Genomic DNA, 16793 nt, shown 5'->3' with positions numbered 1-16793 from the left:
AAGAAGAAAGATGAAGAATATGTTCCATTTGGGAGTGCTAATGCAATCAATGATAGACAACATCCGTCCGTCCATCAAGACGTACCAGAAAGAAACCACAATCACTCCTGCAACCTTTTTTTTTTTTTTTTTTTGGTATATATATTGGAATGGGACTTTAAGGGAAAGTTTTTGCCACCTACACAAAAAGATGTTTTGGTCCCGTTTACAGAAGTTTAGTTTAATAATTTTTTTTTTTTTTTTTTAAGTTTTATCATTTTATAATATGCTAATTTGTACGGTGTCAATGTATACAAGAGGGAAAGGGGGATCCAATGCAATAACATTTTAGGAAAAAAAAAAAGTAACCTTTGATTAATATGCAAATGGATGAAATGAGTTTCACTTCGTGTGGATAAAGACATCATATATAAAGACAAAAATAATTTAGTCAATATTGGAAGTACGTAGTTTTATTACATGAAAAGCACTAACACATCTAACTCTGTGATGAGGTCAAGAAGAAGAAAACATTCGTTTTTTTCTCCTATAAAAGTTAGTACTCACATGCAGAGGACTAATTAGGGGCCATTTTTTGACACCTTCAGATACATGCAAATGCTAATTAATGAGAGAAAAAAGAAATGCAGAGAAAAAGTTGTGATTGTAATAACTTGACTTGTCCATACATATTTATATCTTGATATAGCTTCATGGATTTTATGATGATATATGAGCATAGACATCTTTTTTGGGTTACGAGATAATTGAATTTTATTGAAATAAAAATAAAAAATAAAAAAGACATTCTGGTTCAGAAAATTAAAAATCAGAAATTAAGGATGGAAATTATACTTTACACAAAATTTGAGGAAATTCACCTAATACCAGTTACAACACGTACAAATTAGAGAATTGCATCAAACTCTAGGGTTATTGTAAGTTTGGCGTCAGTAAAAACAGACCCGTGCAAAGCCCATCAATCAACCTATCATTCACTCTTTCACGTTAGGTACAAATTACAATGGCCTTCGAATAATCACTACAATTAGAACATCATCAAAGAAAATATTTTTCTTTTTAGAAAATGACGTCACGTCTGATATGTAAAGATCAAATTAGACCGGCAAAATCAATATTCTCGAAGAATTTGAAGGTGACCAGATTTTGACAAAACATACCCATAGAGATGATTCCATTAACAATTATATAACCCATTAGATGGTGTAATTAATAATAATATCTGAGAATGTAACGAGAATTTGATAAAATATCTAGTGGTAGGTTAAAGAGCATATGCATGTTTAACATGGGGATCAAGTAGGATAGTACTATATGAGAATATTATTTACAAACAATATATATATATATATATAAACAAATATTATAAATATATATATATATATACATGTACTTAACAACTAAGGTTTCATTCATAAGCACACGGGACGCACACGGTGGAAGAAAGAAGCTTGTGATATACAAAAGGTGGAAGAGGAGGAGGGGGTTGAGATTCTGACTTAAATCATTCATATAAAAAGATGGTCTCCATTCACCCCCACTCCAAAAGAAAAGGTAGTGTTGTAGAAGTGGGTGGTGGATTTGAGCATCGTAGTGGCGGATCTTCTATCCTCTATTCTAATAACCCATGTAGCCTTGTGCATTTGAGGGTGCTTTTACCAATATGGAGGATCACTTAGGATATGTTAGTTTTGCTTTCAAAAATACCACACCCTGTTGATTCAATTTAGTTTTTTATTTTATTTTATTTTCCTTTATGACCACAATTATTCATATTTTTCTTCTTTGATTCCCTTCACATTTTTTTTTTCAATTTTTTATGTGCTCTCTCTCTTTCTCTCACTTTCGTTAGATCTCTTTCTCTTTCTCTTTCTCTTTCTCTTTCTTTCTCTCTGGCATTCTGTAAACCATTCAGGATAGACTAGTTGAAATTAAGAAGTTTATGTGGTCTTAGGTGAAAACGTATTTGTTACTCTTTTAGTGCCACTTGAAATTTATGACATGACCAACTCGAGATGGTCCATTAGATCAAAGGAATTTTTTAGATTGGATTCAATGGTGACGATGTACAATCAGAACTTATTGAAAAAGAAATATCACCCCCAAAATATATATATATATATATATATATATATATATATATATAGAAAAACTAAAGCTGTGCCCATATCAAACCCTTAATATAAATAAATAAATGTTTCGCAACTTGGACTATGTGATCTGTTCCAAAAGTACTTTTGATTCTTCCGTCATGTCGATATTGGTTACTCACAGACATAGTTCAATGTGTAGCATTCAGCCCAACTAATTAACTTGGTCTAGTATGGAATGGAGGAAGGAAAAGCCTCATGGAATACAGCCCATACACGACTATAATTTGTGAAGTTATTAAACTACCAAGTTAAAAGTTCTTCCATTTACCAAAAAATAAAATTAACAATCCTTCCATTTTCCCTCAATTTTATTCTAATCACCGTTTGTATAATGTTGAAGATTCTCTCGTTGAATATGATGACTTTTAAAAAAAAAATAAATAAATAAATTTTGTAAGTTTGATAAAAGAGGGGAAAGAAACAGTGAAGAAAAGCTGGAGGAATATTATGGTAATGTGCAAATAATATACATAATTGTTTTTTTTGGACGTTATGCATATAACTTGTTAGAGTGTTGTATTCACAAACACTCGTCTAACAGTACCAAATAGGCACCAACTCAGACTACGTCCATATAATAATAACCCTACCAAGTCGGATAAACGTGAGCCCATTTAGGTTGTAATATAGGCCCAAATGCGACCTCATCCGAGTGTTTCCACAAAGATTATAGAACTATTCAACCCATGCAGTCATCAAAAGAAAATCCCGACTCCTCCGACTCTTTTGCGGGAAGACCAACCTGCTACGTGTTTCATGAACATGCAACGTGTCCTCGACTAAAGACACGTCATGTTTGTTTCGCTACTCGTCGCCTTTATCCTGATGTATATATATACATATTATATATCAGTGAGCTAGACCCTCTACTTCAAACACTCAGAATCTGCCATTCTTGCCAAGCAAAAATGTTCAAGAAACCTCTATTGCAGCCAATTTCAGTAGCCATCTTCATCTGTTTCATCTCCATCAACCTGTTCTCTTTGTCTGCTGCTCTAAACGATGAGGAATTTTCTGGTCATGTGGGTCCTGTGGTGAAGAAAGATCAAAGGAAATCACTGGTTGTAACTGAATATGGTGAGATCTCAGTCATTGAGATCGCCGATGGAATCAAAGGGCCCCACCACATCCAGTTAATTACGTTGGAGCCAAACTCACTGTTTCTTCCTGTGCTTCTCCATGCTGACATGGTGTTTTATGTTCACACGGGTACTGCATATTTTTTTTACAAGAATTTACAGTTTGTGAAATTTAATTTCCATCAGAATTTTAATTTTCTGAATTTTTTTTTCCTTGCCTTTTGATAATTTTAATGCATGTTTGGCTGGTGAAGGGAGTGGAAGGTTGAGTTGGGTTAAAGATGAAGACTTGAAAACAGTGGATCTGAAGCGAGGAGATATATTTAGGCTCCAACCAGGCTCTGTTTTCTATATAGAGAGTGACTTGGAGACTGAACGTGAAAAGCTCAGGATTTATGCTATCTTTGTTAATTCTGACGATGAAGACTTGCATGTAAGAGCTCGCTGCTGCTAAAATTCTCTTTTCTTTTTTCTTTTTTTTCTTTTTTTTTTCTTTTTTCTTTTTAATAATAAAAAATAGAAGGTAATAATTTGGGGAGAGGTATTTGTTAGTAACATTGTTGTTTTTTTTCTTTTTTGTGGTTTTGGCTACGAACTAATTAAAACTGAAGACCTCAATTGGGGTATACTCGAGCATTAACGATCTGGTCCGTGGCTTTGGTAAAAGAACGCTTCAGGCAGCTTTCAAGGTAAAGAGCTAGCCACTCTGCAAACTCTCTCATTTTTGTAATTCTAGGCTTCCAAACACAAATGAACAAATTAAATTCATTTCACTTTCTTGATATCTTTGTCATGAATCTAAATTTCAAATATTCACCCAACCAAAAAAAAAAAAAAATCTAAATTTCAAAGAACAAAGCGGGGGAAAATTAAAAAAGAAAAGAAAAAAACAAGAAAAGGAAAACAGAAAACATTAAAATATGTACACTGTAGAAATTTTTATTTTTTTATGTATTATTTATCTAGTTTTTCTCCCAAGTTCCAATGTAACTGTCCGAATTTTTTTTTAATTTGTTTTTTCTTTTCCTTCGATCGTTAAATTCCATATTTAGCTCTGCTTTACACACTTCCCTAGGAAGAAACGGTTTATTTTTTGCTAAGAAGCAGAAGAAAACAGATGCAGCATGCAGAATTTGATGTTTGAGCTGCTAAGGATCTGAAAGTAATTCTAAATATGTTAGTTTCTTAAAACACTGTTTCAGATTATATATATATATATATATATATTATTGCAGGTTTTATGTATGATTTGTAGGTCCCAGAAGAAGTGATACAGTCGATTACAAATGCAACCGAAAGAAGACTAATCGTCCATGCAGGACCAAAGGAGGAAAAAGAAGACACATCGGAATTGGGAGCTCGGTACCTGAAAGCCTTGGTAGGAAGCATAGAGAACAAGAAGAAGAAGAAAAAAGACAAAGCCTATAACATCCGTCATGCTAAACCTGATTTTGAGAACTGCAATGGGTGGAGCACAACGGTGACCAAGAAAGACTCAGATTTGCTCAAGGGTTCAAACATTGGCATTTTCATGGTGAATTTGACCAAGGTCAGTGTCCTCTAATATATAGCTCTTATTATATTATGGAATTAATGTTTTGAGTTGAAGTTTCTATTTTTACAAGTTTTGTTTGATATGGGATTTTTAAAAATAGGGCTCGATGATGGGACCTCACTGGAATCCAAAAGCAAGCGAGATATCAATAGTATTGCATGGACAAGGAATGGTTCGAGTGGGTTGTCCGAGCAGCAGCACAAACAGCACGAAATGCAAAAACATGAGGTTCAAGGTTAAAGAAGGAGATGTGTTTTGTGTGACGAGGTTCCACCCCATGGCTCAGATATCATTCAACAACGACTCGTTTGTTTTCATGGGTTTCAGTACAACAACCGGTAGGAATCATCCTCAGTTTTTGGCCGGAAAGAGTTCGGTGTTGCGGACTTTGGACCGAGATGTTTTGGCAGTGTCCTTCAATGTTACAAACACTACCATTGATAGACTTTTGGCTCCGCAAGTGGAATCTGTTATTCTGGATTGTACTTCTTGTGCTGAGGAAGAAGAGAGGTTCATGGAAGAGGAAATTGAAAAGGAAAAGGAGGAAGAGGAAGCCCGAGAGAGAGAAGAGGAGGAGAAGAAGAGAGAGGAAGAGGAGGCAAGGGAGAGAGAAGAAGAGGAGAAGAAGAGGGAGGAGGAAGAGGAGGCAAGGGAGAGAGAAGAAGAGAAGAAGAGGGAGGAAGAGGAGGCAAGGAAGACAGAGGAAGAGAAGAAGAGGAGGGAGGAAGAGGAGGAGGAGGCGAGGAGGAGGGCTGAAGAGGAAGCAAGGAAGAGGGCGGAGGAAGAAGCCAGGAAAAGAGCGGAAGAGGAAACAAGGAAGAGGGCAGAAGAGGAGGCTATGAAGAGAGAGCAAGAAGAGGCCACGAAACAACAAGAAGAAAGAAGGGAAAAGAGAAGAGGAGAAGACGAGGGTGCTGGTGAAGAACCAGGGAAGGAAGAAGGAGAAGCAGAGAGACAGCAAGAAGAGGCCAGGAAACAAGAACAAGGTAAGGAAGAGGAGGGTGGCGGAGAACCAAGGAAGCAGGAAACAGAGGCAGAGAGAGAGCAGGAAGAGGCCAGGAGGCAACAAAAAGAAAAGAAAAAGAGAAGCGGAAAAGAGGAGGGTGTTAGAGAACCATGGAAGGAAGACGCAGAAGCGAGGAGTGAAGAGCAAGAAAAGGAATGGGTGAAAATGTATTTGAAGATGTGGAAAGGTTGATGGCTAAGGGATTCCAGTGGATTACATAATGCATGCCGCCATCCTCTGTGGAAGTTTTGTCTGTTATGCTTAATAATAGCAATAACCAGTTTGCACCAAATTTCACACTTACTTCACACTTAATTCGCCTCTCTCCCTTCTGTGAATGAATGGAACTCTTCCTTCAGCTTTGTTATCTTTTATGTGTATCTCATGCCAGAAAAAGATTTCTCTCCCTTTTTCCATGGACCAAAGAATAGAAATTTGAAAATATTTTGTTTAAAGAAGACCCAAAAAAAAAAAAATAAAATAAAATAAAAAGGTAGTTATATTTGGGAAAACGAAAGTGAGAAAACAGAAAACAGAAAATAAGCTAAGGTGTTTTACCAATTATTTGCAGTATTTGGCAAAAGCTAGCTCTGGTTTCTTGGAATGCAACAATTAAGACATACTATGCTATAGCGGAGAGATTCAGATTCAAGTTGCAGAAAAATTTAAGAAGGAAACAGGGGATGCAAATTACATAATACCACTCCGAATGTAACATCTTCCTCTTGGTTTCACGAGGCAAAAAATTACAAAAAAGGGTTTTTATAGTATATGGCAGATATACTATACAGGGGAGCAAAATCTATGAAAAAAGATAATCAAGCATTGACGACACTAGTTATATATGAAACGACAACCGTAATGTCATCTAGCTTGCCACCATAATAACGGAATCCAGCCTCCTGAGCAGCTGTAGAAAATGGTGTCTGTCGGTTCCTATCAAGTGCTCGCTGGCGTGCCAAAGCCGCTATCTTCTGCGCGGTTACTTGTGGTTCCATGCCAGCTCTTTGAGCATGAACAACAACAGCCGTAACTTCGGTGTTATACAAGTTGTCGAATAGCCCATCTGTTCCAGCAATAATGACATCTCCCGGGGCAACAGGAATTGTAAAAACCTGAGAATAACGAAATCCAGGAAAATGTTTAAGCTCGCAGACTACTTTCTAGTTGTTCTTCTAAGAATGCAGCACAATTCGGAAGTCATTCAAAACATTTCTTCCAGTATTCTCAAGAAAAATGCTTATGATCCGTTCTAGTAAACTTATACTGCATTTAGACAAGAAGCTATCTCATGACTTGCACTCTTGGAGTACTTAAAATTTCTATATGCATTAGATTCTAACACCAACTCTTTTTTGCATTGTGCTGAAAATTTTAAACAACGGCGAGGGAGAGAAAGGCAAAATAAATGTTCTCCAAACTCATTGATTTTGATTGCTGTGCTTTAGTCAGAAAGAAAGCAAGTTCAGTTGTCCTAAAACATGCGATATATTCACTAAATGCAATTTTAAATTAAACTAATAACATTGTCAAAAATCATAGTTTTTAAACTCTAATATATATTAAGTTTATTGAGGGGATTAACTGACCTGACCAGAGCTTGGTAGATCACCACCATTGCCACTCTCCAATTGATATGTAAAATTGAAGCCATGTTGCTGCACTGGCGAACGAAAGATGGTGGATCCATCTCGAACCACTATGAATCCACTATCCCCCAGATTAATAGCATGTAGTCCCTGGTGATCGACATAAACCCAAAGAAATGTACATTACAACATAGCAAACACGCCCTTACGCCCAAGAGTAGGTTCCACCCAAGTCTGCATATAAAGCAGTCTCAAGTAAAGTAATTCACTAGACCACAAAGATGCCCAATCATTTTAGGAAAATCACAGGCCCAAATTAAGTCTCCACCACTTACACCCATTTTATATTAACTGACACAGTTAATAGATTTATTTTACATGCCAAGTGCACAATTTAGGAATTATTATATGATTGGAGAACTGCATTTTACAAAAGCAGAGGGTTGTTAGAATACAGCAACAATACCAGACTTGGTAACAATGAAGAAATTACTTTTCGATAGGAATTAGGAAATTAATGGAGATTATAAATTTCACAACAGGCTTAGAAACAAGAGCCATTTGCATTCTTTTAAAAAAGTATCCACATTGTTGGACATGGAAACTGGAATTATCTTCTTTTTTTTTAACCACAGAAACAAATCATGTGAAACCTCCAAAATTCTGTGGATTCAATTGGATGCAGTTACCAGAAACTAGTCAAGCAATATCCATTTAATAACCTATAGATTACTGGACCATATCTTTCCTTATTCACTGTTAAAGGTAAAAGCATTACAACATCTGCTGATTTAATATGAATAAACTGCTTGTGACAAATGAAATACAACAAACCTTCTCTGCAAGGGCAATGATGCAAGCTGTTGAGGAACCCTTTGCTTTTGAACTTGAGTGGGCCTTTTCTAACACCTTGGCTGGGTCAATGGAGTCCTTAGGCTCCGCCTGAATTGCCAAAACAGAATTAGACATCAGCTCACGAGCAAACAGTCCAGCATTAACACCAACATCCGCCCAACCACCTACACCATCTGCTACACCAATTACTTGTTCATCCACACAAATAAAGTGAGCATCTTCTCCACCAGTCTCTTCCTTATCGGGATGTGGTAGGTAACATGATCCCGAAAGAAGCTTCAGAGTTCTGTTTCCCAAAATAGTTCTGAAATCACAACCATGAGGAGAAAAAATACACTACCAATAAGCATATATTTGCTCGATTACTAGAGTACTGCAAATTCATTTTAAGGTTTCATTAGACTCAGTATGACAATTTCTCTTAAAACTGTGTATCTTCACTAGTGCATAAAATATGCAATCACATATGTAGAAAGCATGGCTCTCAATTTTCACTTTAACATATGAAACAGAGTGAACGAATGAAAAGACTTACTGTTGCGACAAAGCAGTAGACTTAGCAAGCTGTTCATCACGAGAGTTGCCATCATATGACACATTATGAGCAGCACCAGCAGAGTGGCACATAGAAAATGAGGTATGGAGACCCCTCAAACCAGATCCAAGAAATATATTGGAGCTGCAGCTCCTCCGTGTTGCATCAGCGACAAAATACCCACAAGTTAAAAGATTGTTGAGTGGTTCTTTTCTCCTAAAACTCACACTAGCTTTCCTGCAACTGCTACGACTTTTATCATTGAAAAAAACACCAGTAGGTTTTGTGAAGTCTAATGCATTCCCACAACTTGTGAATACATCATCCACATAGACATCTCCGAAGACAGATTTGGAACTAGAAGCAGCCATAGACTTCCCCTTATGCGAGCAACTTAAACTAAGATGGGTGATGTCTGGTAACAAAGTGGTTGAATATGGCAAGGAAAAAGACAATCCTGAATTTCGAGACAACAAAATCCCCTGCCCAAGCAGTAAATCTTTCGGATTTCGTTTCCCAGTTAATGCTCTACCAAAACTAGAAAATATAGTAGTATTCAATTTTAACACAATGCCAGATGGCATTTTAGACCCTAATATAGATGACAGTAACTCTTTCAAAGACTAGAAGACCTGATATATACGGGATATAAAATTTCATCACTCTTGGAGCATCTAGAATTGAGCAACCTAAAGGAAAACCCAGTGAGCTGCTTCAGTGAAGTTTATGGCCCTGAAACCTGAAATGAAAGAAGAAATTTGGCGATATTACAAGATAATGACTTCAAAGTTCAAAACTAACTCAAGCAGACAAAAGAATTAAAGACAGAGACCCCAAATTATTGCAGGCCTATTGATAGCTCCAAGGCCGATTACAAATAATACAAAGCTTCAAATTGACAAATTTTATCAAATTGATAAGTAAAAGTAATTATTTACTTGGTAGGAAAAAATGGTTCACTTGGCCCTTGGTTAGACAAACAATAGTCAGTAGCAAATTCTCTGCTATTACAAATAAAAATAAACGTAACACTTCTTTTTGTTGTAAAGGGTTGAAACCTCCATAATTCCAATTCACATTCTGTGGTCGAAGCATGAAAAAAATTTATATATAAAAAAAATTAAAAAAATGGATAATGTAAAATAACAGGGCGGGACAAAAATTAAATCTTTCTCGCAAATATTCATATTTTGTAAATAAAAACCTGGATAAAAACTAATTCCGAAAACCAAACGAATAGATTTCAAAACCCTATTTATCCTTATCCTTCCCTTTCCCACAATTTTCATACTCACTGAACAAAATTAAAAAAACCAAAACAAAAACAAAACAGAAAACCGGAATAATATCGGATAAACAAAGCATTCTAAATAAAACTAACAAAAAATTTATTAAAAAAAAAAAAAAAAGGATACAACAGCGCCGAAATTCAAATGGAGAAGAACGAAAATATTGGTGGGGAATCATTAGGGGACTTGTATGTACCTTGAAAAATGTTTGATTGCAGCGAAACTCTGAAGACCCAACAAAGCTTGTGCTAAAAAAGAAAGAAGCTCCGCAGATAGCCAATGGATACCTTAGGAGCTTCTCATTCCAAAATCGAATCGCTCTCTTTCTCTCTGCTTCTTCTCTGTTCTCTCTCTCTTTCTGTGGCTATGCTCTGCGTGAGGTTCACAAGAGGCCTTAAGGCCCAAAAACACAAACATGTGGGTTGCGATTAGTTCCAGCCAATTGTGAGATTGCCAATTTTGTGGGACTATCATAGTCCGCTTTGCAATCCCACCAGAACGTTGGTGAAATGGGCTTTCATGGAATTTCAAATCGTCCACTTGAAACGATGTTGTGTGAGTGGCGACGTTAATAACATGCGTTGCTGTTTAAATTTAAATCTCTTTTTTGTGTGTTTGTTAATACCTCAAAACCAATTACTGTTGGCCACAAAATCAGTGCGATTGACACGTGTTAATAAGTGATAGGTCCATCATTCAATCTGGTGGAATAGTGAGTGACATTTTGTGAGCCACATCCGTACGGTACAACTTTGTTTGGTTAGAATAAGGAGTAGCTCTTCAGCAACTGGAAGGTCACGGTTCAAAAGAATATTCCCTTCAAAACGCGTATTGAAGTAGCGTTTTGGGTAGAGTTGGCCCAACTCCATTTTCTTGCATTGTGTTGGCCCAATTTATTTGTAGCCTTTTTTATTTTTTTATTTTTTTTTTGAATAATTCATCTAATGTATAAACTATTCAAAATTTTTTTTTTTTATGATTCAAACTTGTGCGCTCATAGGCATAAATAGAAATACTCTATCACTGAAACTATTCACTTCGTCAACTTATTTGTAGCCTTGAAACGAGAAAAAAAAAAGAAAAAAAAAAAGAAAAAGCCTTCCCTAATAAGAGAATATAATAGAAGAGAAAAAATAACGCAAAGGATTTAAAGGAGTCAATCAATATTGATCTACGCCCACAAAATAGAACACCAGAGGGCAATACCTCATTATACGTTCTTGCTTGATTACAATATATGAATAAACGCTTATATATTTATAGTTATAGAGAATATGTATATATAATAAAGAAATATATCAATCATATTGAAAAAATTTAGTGTTAATTTATCATATTGATTGCATTGATAATTCCAATATTGCGAATCATCAATAGTATGTTTATAATTTTTCTTTTTTAATTTTTTGCTTGAATATAGTAAGGACGTTGGGCTTGAATAAGGCCCTTTGTTGTTTTTATAGTTTTTTTTTTTTTTTTAATATCAAAATAATCATTTTGGATTGAGATCAAGGAGTGGATTAGAGATAAACAGAGCACAAACCCATACCCTTTAGGCTGCAAGGCAAAGTTTGGTTTGCAAGCACCAAGTATGTTAACTAGTAAAAAGAGTTTCAAACTAATACTAAATTATGTAATTTACCAAAAATAATCATACTTGTTAATTATGTATGACTAATTAAGTAGATAATAGGTGTCATATATATTCATATTTATTCATGAGGGAACAATTTCTTGGCAAGCAAACAAGGATCTCGAGCCATGTACTTCTTTTCCAATGAGCTGAACCACCATAATCAAAGTTAGCTGTTAGCATCAGAAAAGTAATAGGTACTGAGGGTTTTTGTAAAAGTATCCATATCTACAAAGGTACTAATCCTTTAGCCTTCTGTCATTATTTGTAACATTGAAAGTGTACAGTGTTGAATTTATGCTCTAGAAGCAATCTAATCCGTTGATCAAGAGCCTTAATTAATAGTTGCCATTGGATCCCCAAGCTAGCTAATAAAGTAACAGAGCCCATTAATAGAGACAAGTGTGGCCCATCTGTTGGGCCCAAGGTAATTAGAAAACCCTGAGAAGCTAGGGTTTGGAGTCTATATATAAACTATTTTCTAAAAAGCCTCCATATAGGGAATTTTTTATTCACGTACTAAAATAATACCTTCGAACCTTCTTGTTTCTAGTGATTGGGTGTGCCCACACACAGATCTGTCACGACTAGAATAACTTAAAAGATTCAGTGCAAAAGGTTAGTAAAATCTATATGGATAATGACGTAATTTATCGCATACTTTATTCAATCTCGATTAGGCTTCCGCTGTGTATATGATACTAGCAATTGGTATTAGAGCAAAGATTGAATCGGTGTGTGATAAATTGAATCCATTGTTTTATTTTTCATGTATATGTGATGTATATTATATATATGGCACCTAGGGTTCTATTATTCATGTTATTTATAATTTTTGTATTATGAATGAATGATTTAGTTTTGGCCTTAATCCATGGTAGATTTTTGCTTGTATTTTTTTTTTTGGAATGTAACAAGGAGGCTAATCATAAGATTAGGGTTTCCTCCTTGATTGATTCATTTTTTTTTCTGCAATTTTTATTTGATTTTTTGTATGTAAATCCAGATTTATTGGAAAAATATGTAAAAGTACCCCGAGAAAACTATACATGTGTTGTTGTTCATCGTTTTTTGTGCCGATTGAAGTCATGTTTTGACAAACCAACACCTGGAGAAAATGCATGACACAAAGGAGGATCGGTGGGAGGAGGATGGCAGTCGGAATATTTCTCACACTCTTACACGCACCACTCAAACTGGCTGAGAGTGGGTTTCACGCTCCCTTATTCATCAGGTGCGTGGGAGCGTGTGTATAGTTGGAATTTTATGATTTTTGGTCGGATGGTTCTTCCGGAGACTATATATCTCCCTGTAAAATATCGTGATGATCCAAGGTTTGTGTGGCGGTTGGCGGCTGTTTTGGTGCTTGGGATCAATAGGGGACATGTTAGGGTTTTGTGTTTTTTGGGCTAAAAACCCTAGAAACCAATTCTAACTTGGCCCACACCCCATAAACTTGCAAGACCAGAAGAAAAGAAGAAGTACGGACCAGATATCAAGATGGGCTTCTTGGCCCTTTTGGGCTTGTAATTTCTTTTCTAGAAAACCATAGATTAGGGCCTAATAATTATTCTATATTTATAATTGTTTAAATTATATAGATATAACATGTGATATGTCCTTAACATACCATTTAGAATAGGTAGTGCCATATAACTGCATCATTTGATATATACATGTGCATAATAATATTTGTTTTATCTAGATAATATTATTATGGGAAACCCAAATTAATTAATGTAAAATATTGAATGGGTGAAGGTTAAAAATTAATTCAATTAATTTGAAACATGCGGGCTCCATTAAGGATCCAATAATAAAATGGTTATGTGATGCCCTAACGGATAAGTATGATCAGATTTTATTGGATTGGATATAAAATAATTTCAAAATTTTAATAAGGTTGTACGGCCTAACGTCCACAATGCTTAGATATTAAAGATAATTTTAAAATTAAAATTAATGGTTATTACATTCAATTTTAGTGACATTAATAATCCTCCCAACGAGGCTCTGTTATTGTTATTAAAAGCCCAAACATTATTAAAACAATGGTTAATTTCTAAAATTAATTTTAAATTATGTGTGTTTGTGTTATCTGAGAAAGCTCTATCTAAGGAGGTAGGTTTTTTAAGAGTCTCTGACCCACCTCACCTTTCCTGGGAGCTGACTTGGTAGAACACTATACATATCGGGTTCAAAAAGTTTTAATTTTTTAAATCAATTTTGAGTGGAGTGTATTAGTATTATCTAAGAAGGCTCTGTCTAAAGAGGTAGGCTTTTTAGGAGTTTGAGACCCACCTCACCTTTCCTGGGAGCTAACTTAGTAGGATATTAAAACATACTATGTTTAAAGTTTAATTTATTAGAAATGTCTTGTCCAACGTAAGTATTTGTAATGGAAATTAAATTATTGTAGTTTAAGGGATCTACATATTTGTATGTTTGTTGTGTTGATTACGTGTTAATATGTGTGCATTTTAATTTTCAAAAAATGGCATCCTTTAATCCTCCAGCTACAATTTTGAATCAAAAACCATTGGATGGAAATAACTATGACTTATGGAAAACCAATCTCTACATTGTCCTTGATTTTGAGAGAATAAAATTCATTACAACAACTCTGAAACCCTAGGAGCCCGCTACTAATGCTTCAGAGGAAACTAAGAAGTAATTTGCAGATTGGCAACGGGTGAATACAAAAGCTCGCTGTTAAATTCTTGCCAACGTTGTAGAATATTTGCAGAAGCAACTTGATAGTCTAAAGTGTGTATCAAAAATAATTCAGACTCTAGATGAGATGTTAGCTAAAAGTAGCAATACTAATAGACAAGCAGCTATAGGGGCACTAATGAACACTCGTATGACTGGAGGAAGTGTGCGAGACCATTGTCTAAAGATGATGGTGCATATCAGTACTGCGAAAATGATGGGGGCTAAGCTAGAACAAGCGATGAAGATAGACATGATCTTAGAATCTCTACTGGATAGCTTTAGCTAATTCAAAATGAACTATAATATGAACAAACTAAAGCTTACTCCTGTTGAACTGATGCACAAGCTTGAGATTGCTGAAAGGTCTCTCGGGAAGCAAGGAAGTGCCTATCATGCTGAAAGTTCCTCAAAACCTAAAGGGAAACCTAAGGGTGGAAAGAAGAACAATAAGCAGAAGAGAACAGATCCAGCTACCAAACCAGCTGCAATGAATAAGCCGAAAAGCAAGTGCTTCAGGTGCGGACAAAAAGGTCACTAGAATAAAGATTGTCCTAAATCAGGTATGGATAGTCTAAATGTTGTTGAGGCTTGTTTAGTAGAGAATTACAATGATAAATGGATCATTGATTCAGGAACCACTAACCATGTTTGTTACTCTTTGTAGTGGTTCAAATAAAGCAGCCCACTCAGTAAAGGACAAAAAAGCTTGAAGTTGGGAACTGGGGAATATATTTCCATAATAGCAGTAGGACTAGTGGAGTTATGTTTTGATAATAAAATTTTAAGTTTATCAGACTATTTATTTGTTCTGAATTTTAAGAGGAATTTGGTTTCTGTTAGTTGTTTAGTTGAACATGGTTTAACAGTACAGTTTACTTCCTCAGTTTCAATAAAGAGTAATAATACTTTTATTTGTTCCAGATTATTGATGAATAATCTATATTTTCTAACTCCTTTGTTTTATAGTATAAATGCCATTGAAAATACTGATAATGAGCAACTTTCCTTATCTAAGAAAAGAAAGGTTTTAAATGAAATATATATATGGCATTTGCGATTGGGTCATATTAATTCTAGCAGAATTCATGGTTTGGTTAAAAGTGGAATTTTAAATTCCTTAATCTTTAAACCTATACCAGTATGTGAATCATGTTTAGAAGGTAAAATGACAAAAAGGCCTTTCAAGGCCAAAGAAAATTGTACCACCATACAATTAGAATTGGTACATACTGATATATGTGGACAATGAGCGTTCAAGCCAGAGGCAGGTATGAGTATTTCATCACATTTACTGATGACTACTCAAGATATGTTATGTTTATCTAATGCACCATAAGTCTGAAACTTTTGATAAATTTCAAGAGTATAAGGCTGAGGCAGAAAAGTAATTGGGTGTCCATATCAAGCAGCTTCGGTCTGACCGAGGCAGTGAACACTTGTCAGGAGAGTTCAAGTCTTACTTGGCTAAAGAGGGGATAGTTTCTCAATTATCATCTCCGGGAATGCCCCAACAAAATGGAGTCTTTGAAAGGAAAAATAGAACCCTTTTAAATATGGTGAGGTCAATGCTTAATTATTCATCATTACATGAATCGTTCTGGGGATATGCCTTAGAAACAGCTGCATACATACTAAACTTGGTTCCATCTAAATCTATTTCAAAGACACCCACAGAATTATGGAGATGACACAAACCCAGTTTAAACCATATTCGGATTTGGAGTGCCCCGGCACATGTCTTAGCATAGAAATCTCAAAAATTGGAATCTCATACAGAAATATGTATGTTTATTGGCTGCCTCAAGGGAACCAGAGGTGGAATATTTTATAATCCAAAGGAAAAGAAGATGATAGTGAGTACTCATGCTACTTTTTAGAAGAGGATTATATGAACAATTTTAAACCTAAGATTAAAGTGGTTCTTGAAGAGCTTGGCTCAGTTCAAAATCCACCAGAAACTCCTAGTTTTCCACCTCTGTTTTCTGTTGATGTTCAAAGAGGGGAAAATGTACAAAATATACCCGAAGGTGAACAAACACAGGAAATAGCTCAAGACTAAATTAAAGAAACTCAAAAACAAGAATATAATGAAGAGATTGGTAATCCACCTGAACCACAAAACTTGGATCCTCATATACATGTACAACAACCAGTGCAGTAAACTCGTAGTGGGAGAATGATACGTAAATCTGCAAGGTATGTCTTATTAGGAGAGACTTATCAAGTCATTCTGGATAATTCTGATGACAACCCTACCACATACAAAGAGGCATTGGAGGATGTTGATGTGCAAGAGTGGAGAAAGGTCATGGACCGTGAGATGGAATCTATGGATTCTAACTCAGTCTGGTCTCTTGTAGAAGCACCTACAGGGATAAAACCAA

At 35.5% G+C, this 16793-nt stretch overlaps 2 protein-coding genes across 3 annotated transcripts; one reads left to right on the top strand and one right to left on the bottom strand.

Moving 5' to 3' along the window:
• The first annotated feature begins 3004 nt into the window (after positions 1-3004).
• On the top strand, positions 3005-6160 carry LOC107424807 (vicilin-like seed storage protein At2g18540). The gene is made up of 5 exons (XM_016034667.4): positions 3005-3362; positions 3487-3665; positions 3844-3921; positions 4488-4781; positions 4888-6160. The coding sequence occupies exons 1-5, from the start codon at positions 3062-3064 to the stop codon at positions 5983-5985; spliced, it is 1950 nt and encodes a 649-aa protein (XP_015890153.3). The 5' UTR covers positions 3005-3061; the 3' UTR covers positions 5986-6160.
• A 297-nt stretch (positions 6161-6457) lies between these two features.
• LOC107424809 (probable protein phosphatase 2C 80) lies at positions 6458-10624 on the bottom strand. 2 transcript variants are annotated; one of them, XM_016034669.4, is made up of 5 exons: positions 10258-10624; positions 8773-9511; positions 8217-8541; positions 7383-7532; positions 6458-6908 (listed from the first exon to the last, which is right to left on the bottom strand). In XM_016034669.4, exons 2-5 carry the CDS (start codon positions 9354-9356, stop codon positions 6612-6614), a joined length of 1356 nt encoding a protein of 451 aa, XP_015890155.3. In that variant the 5' UTR covers positions 9357-9511; positions 10258-10624; the 3' UTR covers positions 6458-6611. The 2 variants fall into 2 exon arrangements, with proteins under 2 accessions (XP_015890155.3, XP_015890156.3); XM_016034670.4 differs by having other exon boundaries at positions 8217-8523.
• Between the last annotated feature and the right edge of the window lie 6169 nt (positions 10625-16793).

The sequence above is a fragment of the Ziziphus jujuba genome, chromosome 7 (assembly GCF_031755915.1).
Source record: "Ziziphus jujuba cultivar Dongzao chromosome 7, ASM3175591v1".
NCBI lineage: Eukaryota > Viridiplantae > Streptophyta > Magnoliopsida > Rosales > Rhamnaceae > Ziziphus > Ziziphus jujuba.
This window is presented reverse-complemented; position numbering and strand designations above follow the sequence as displayed.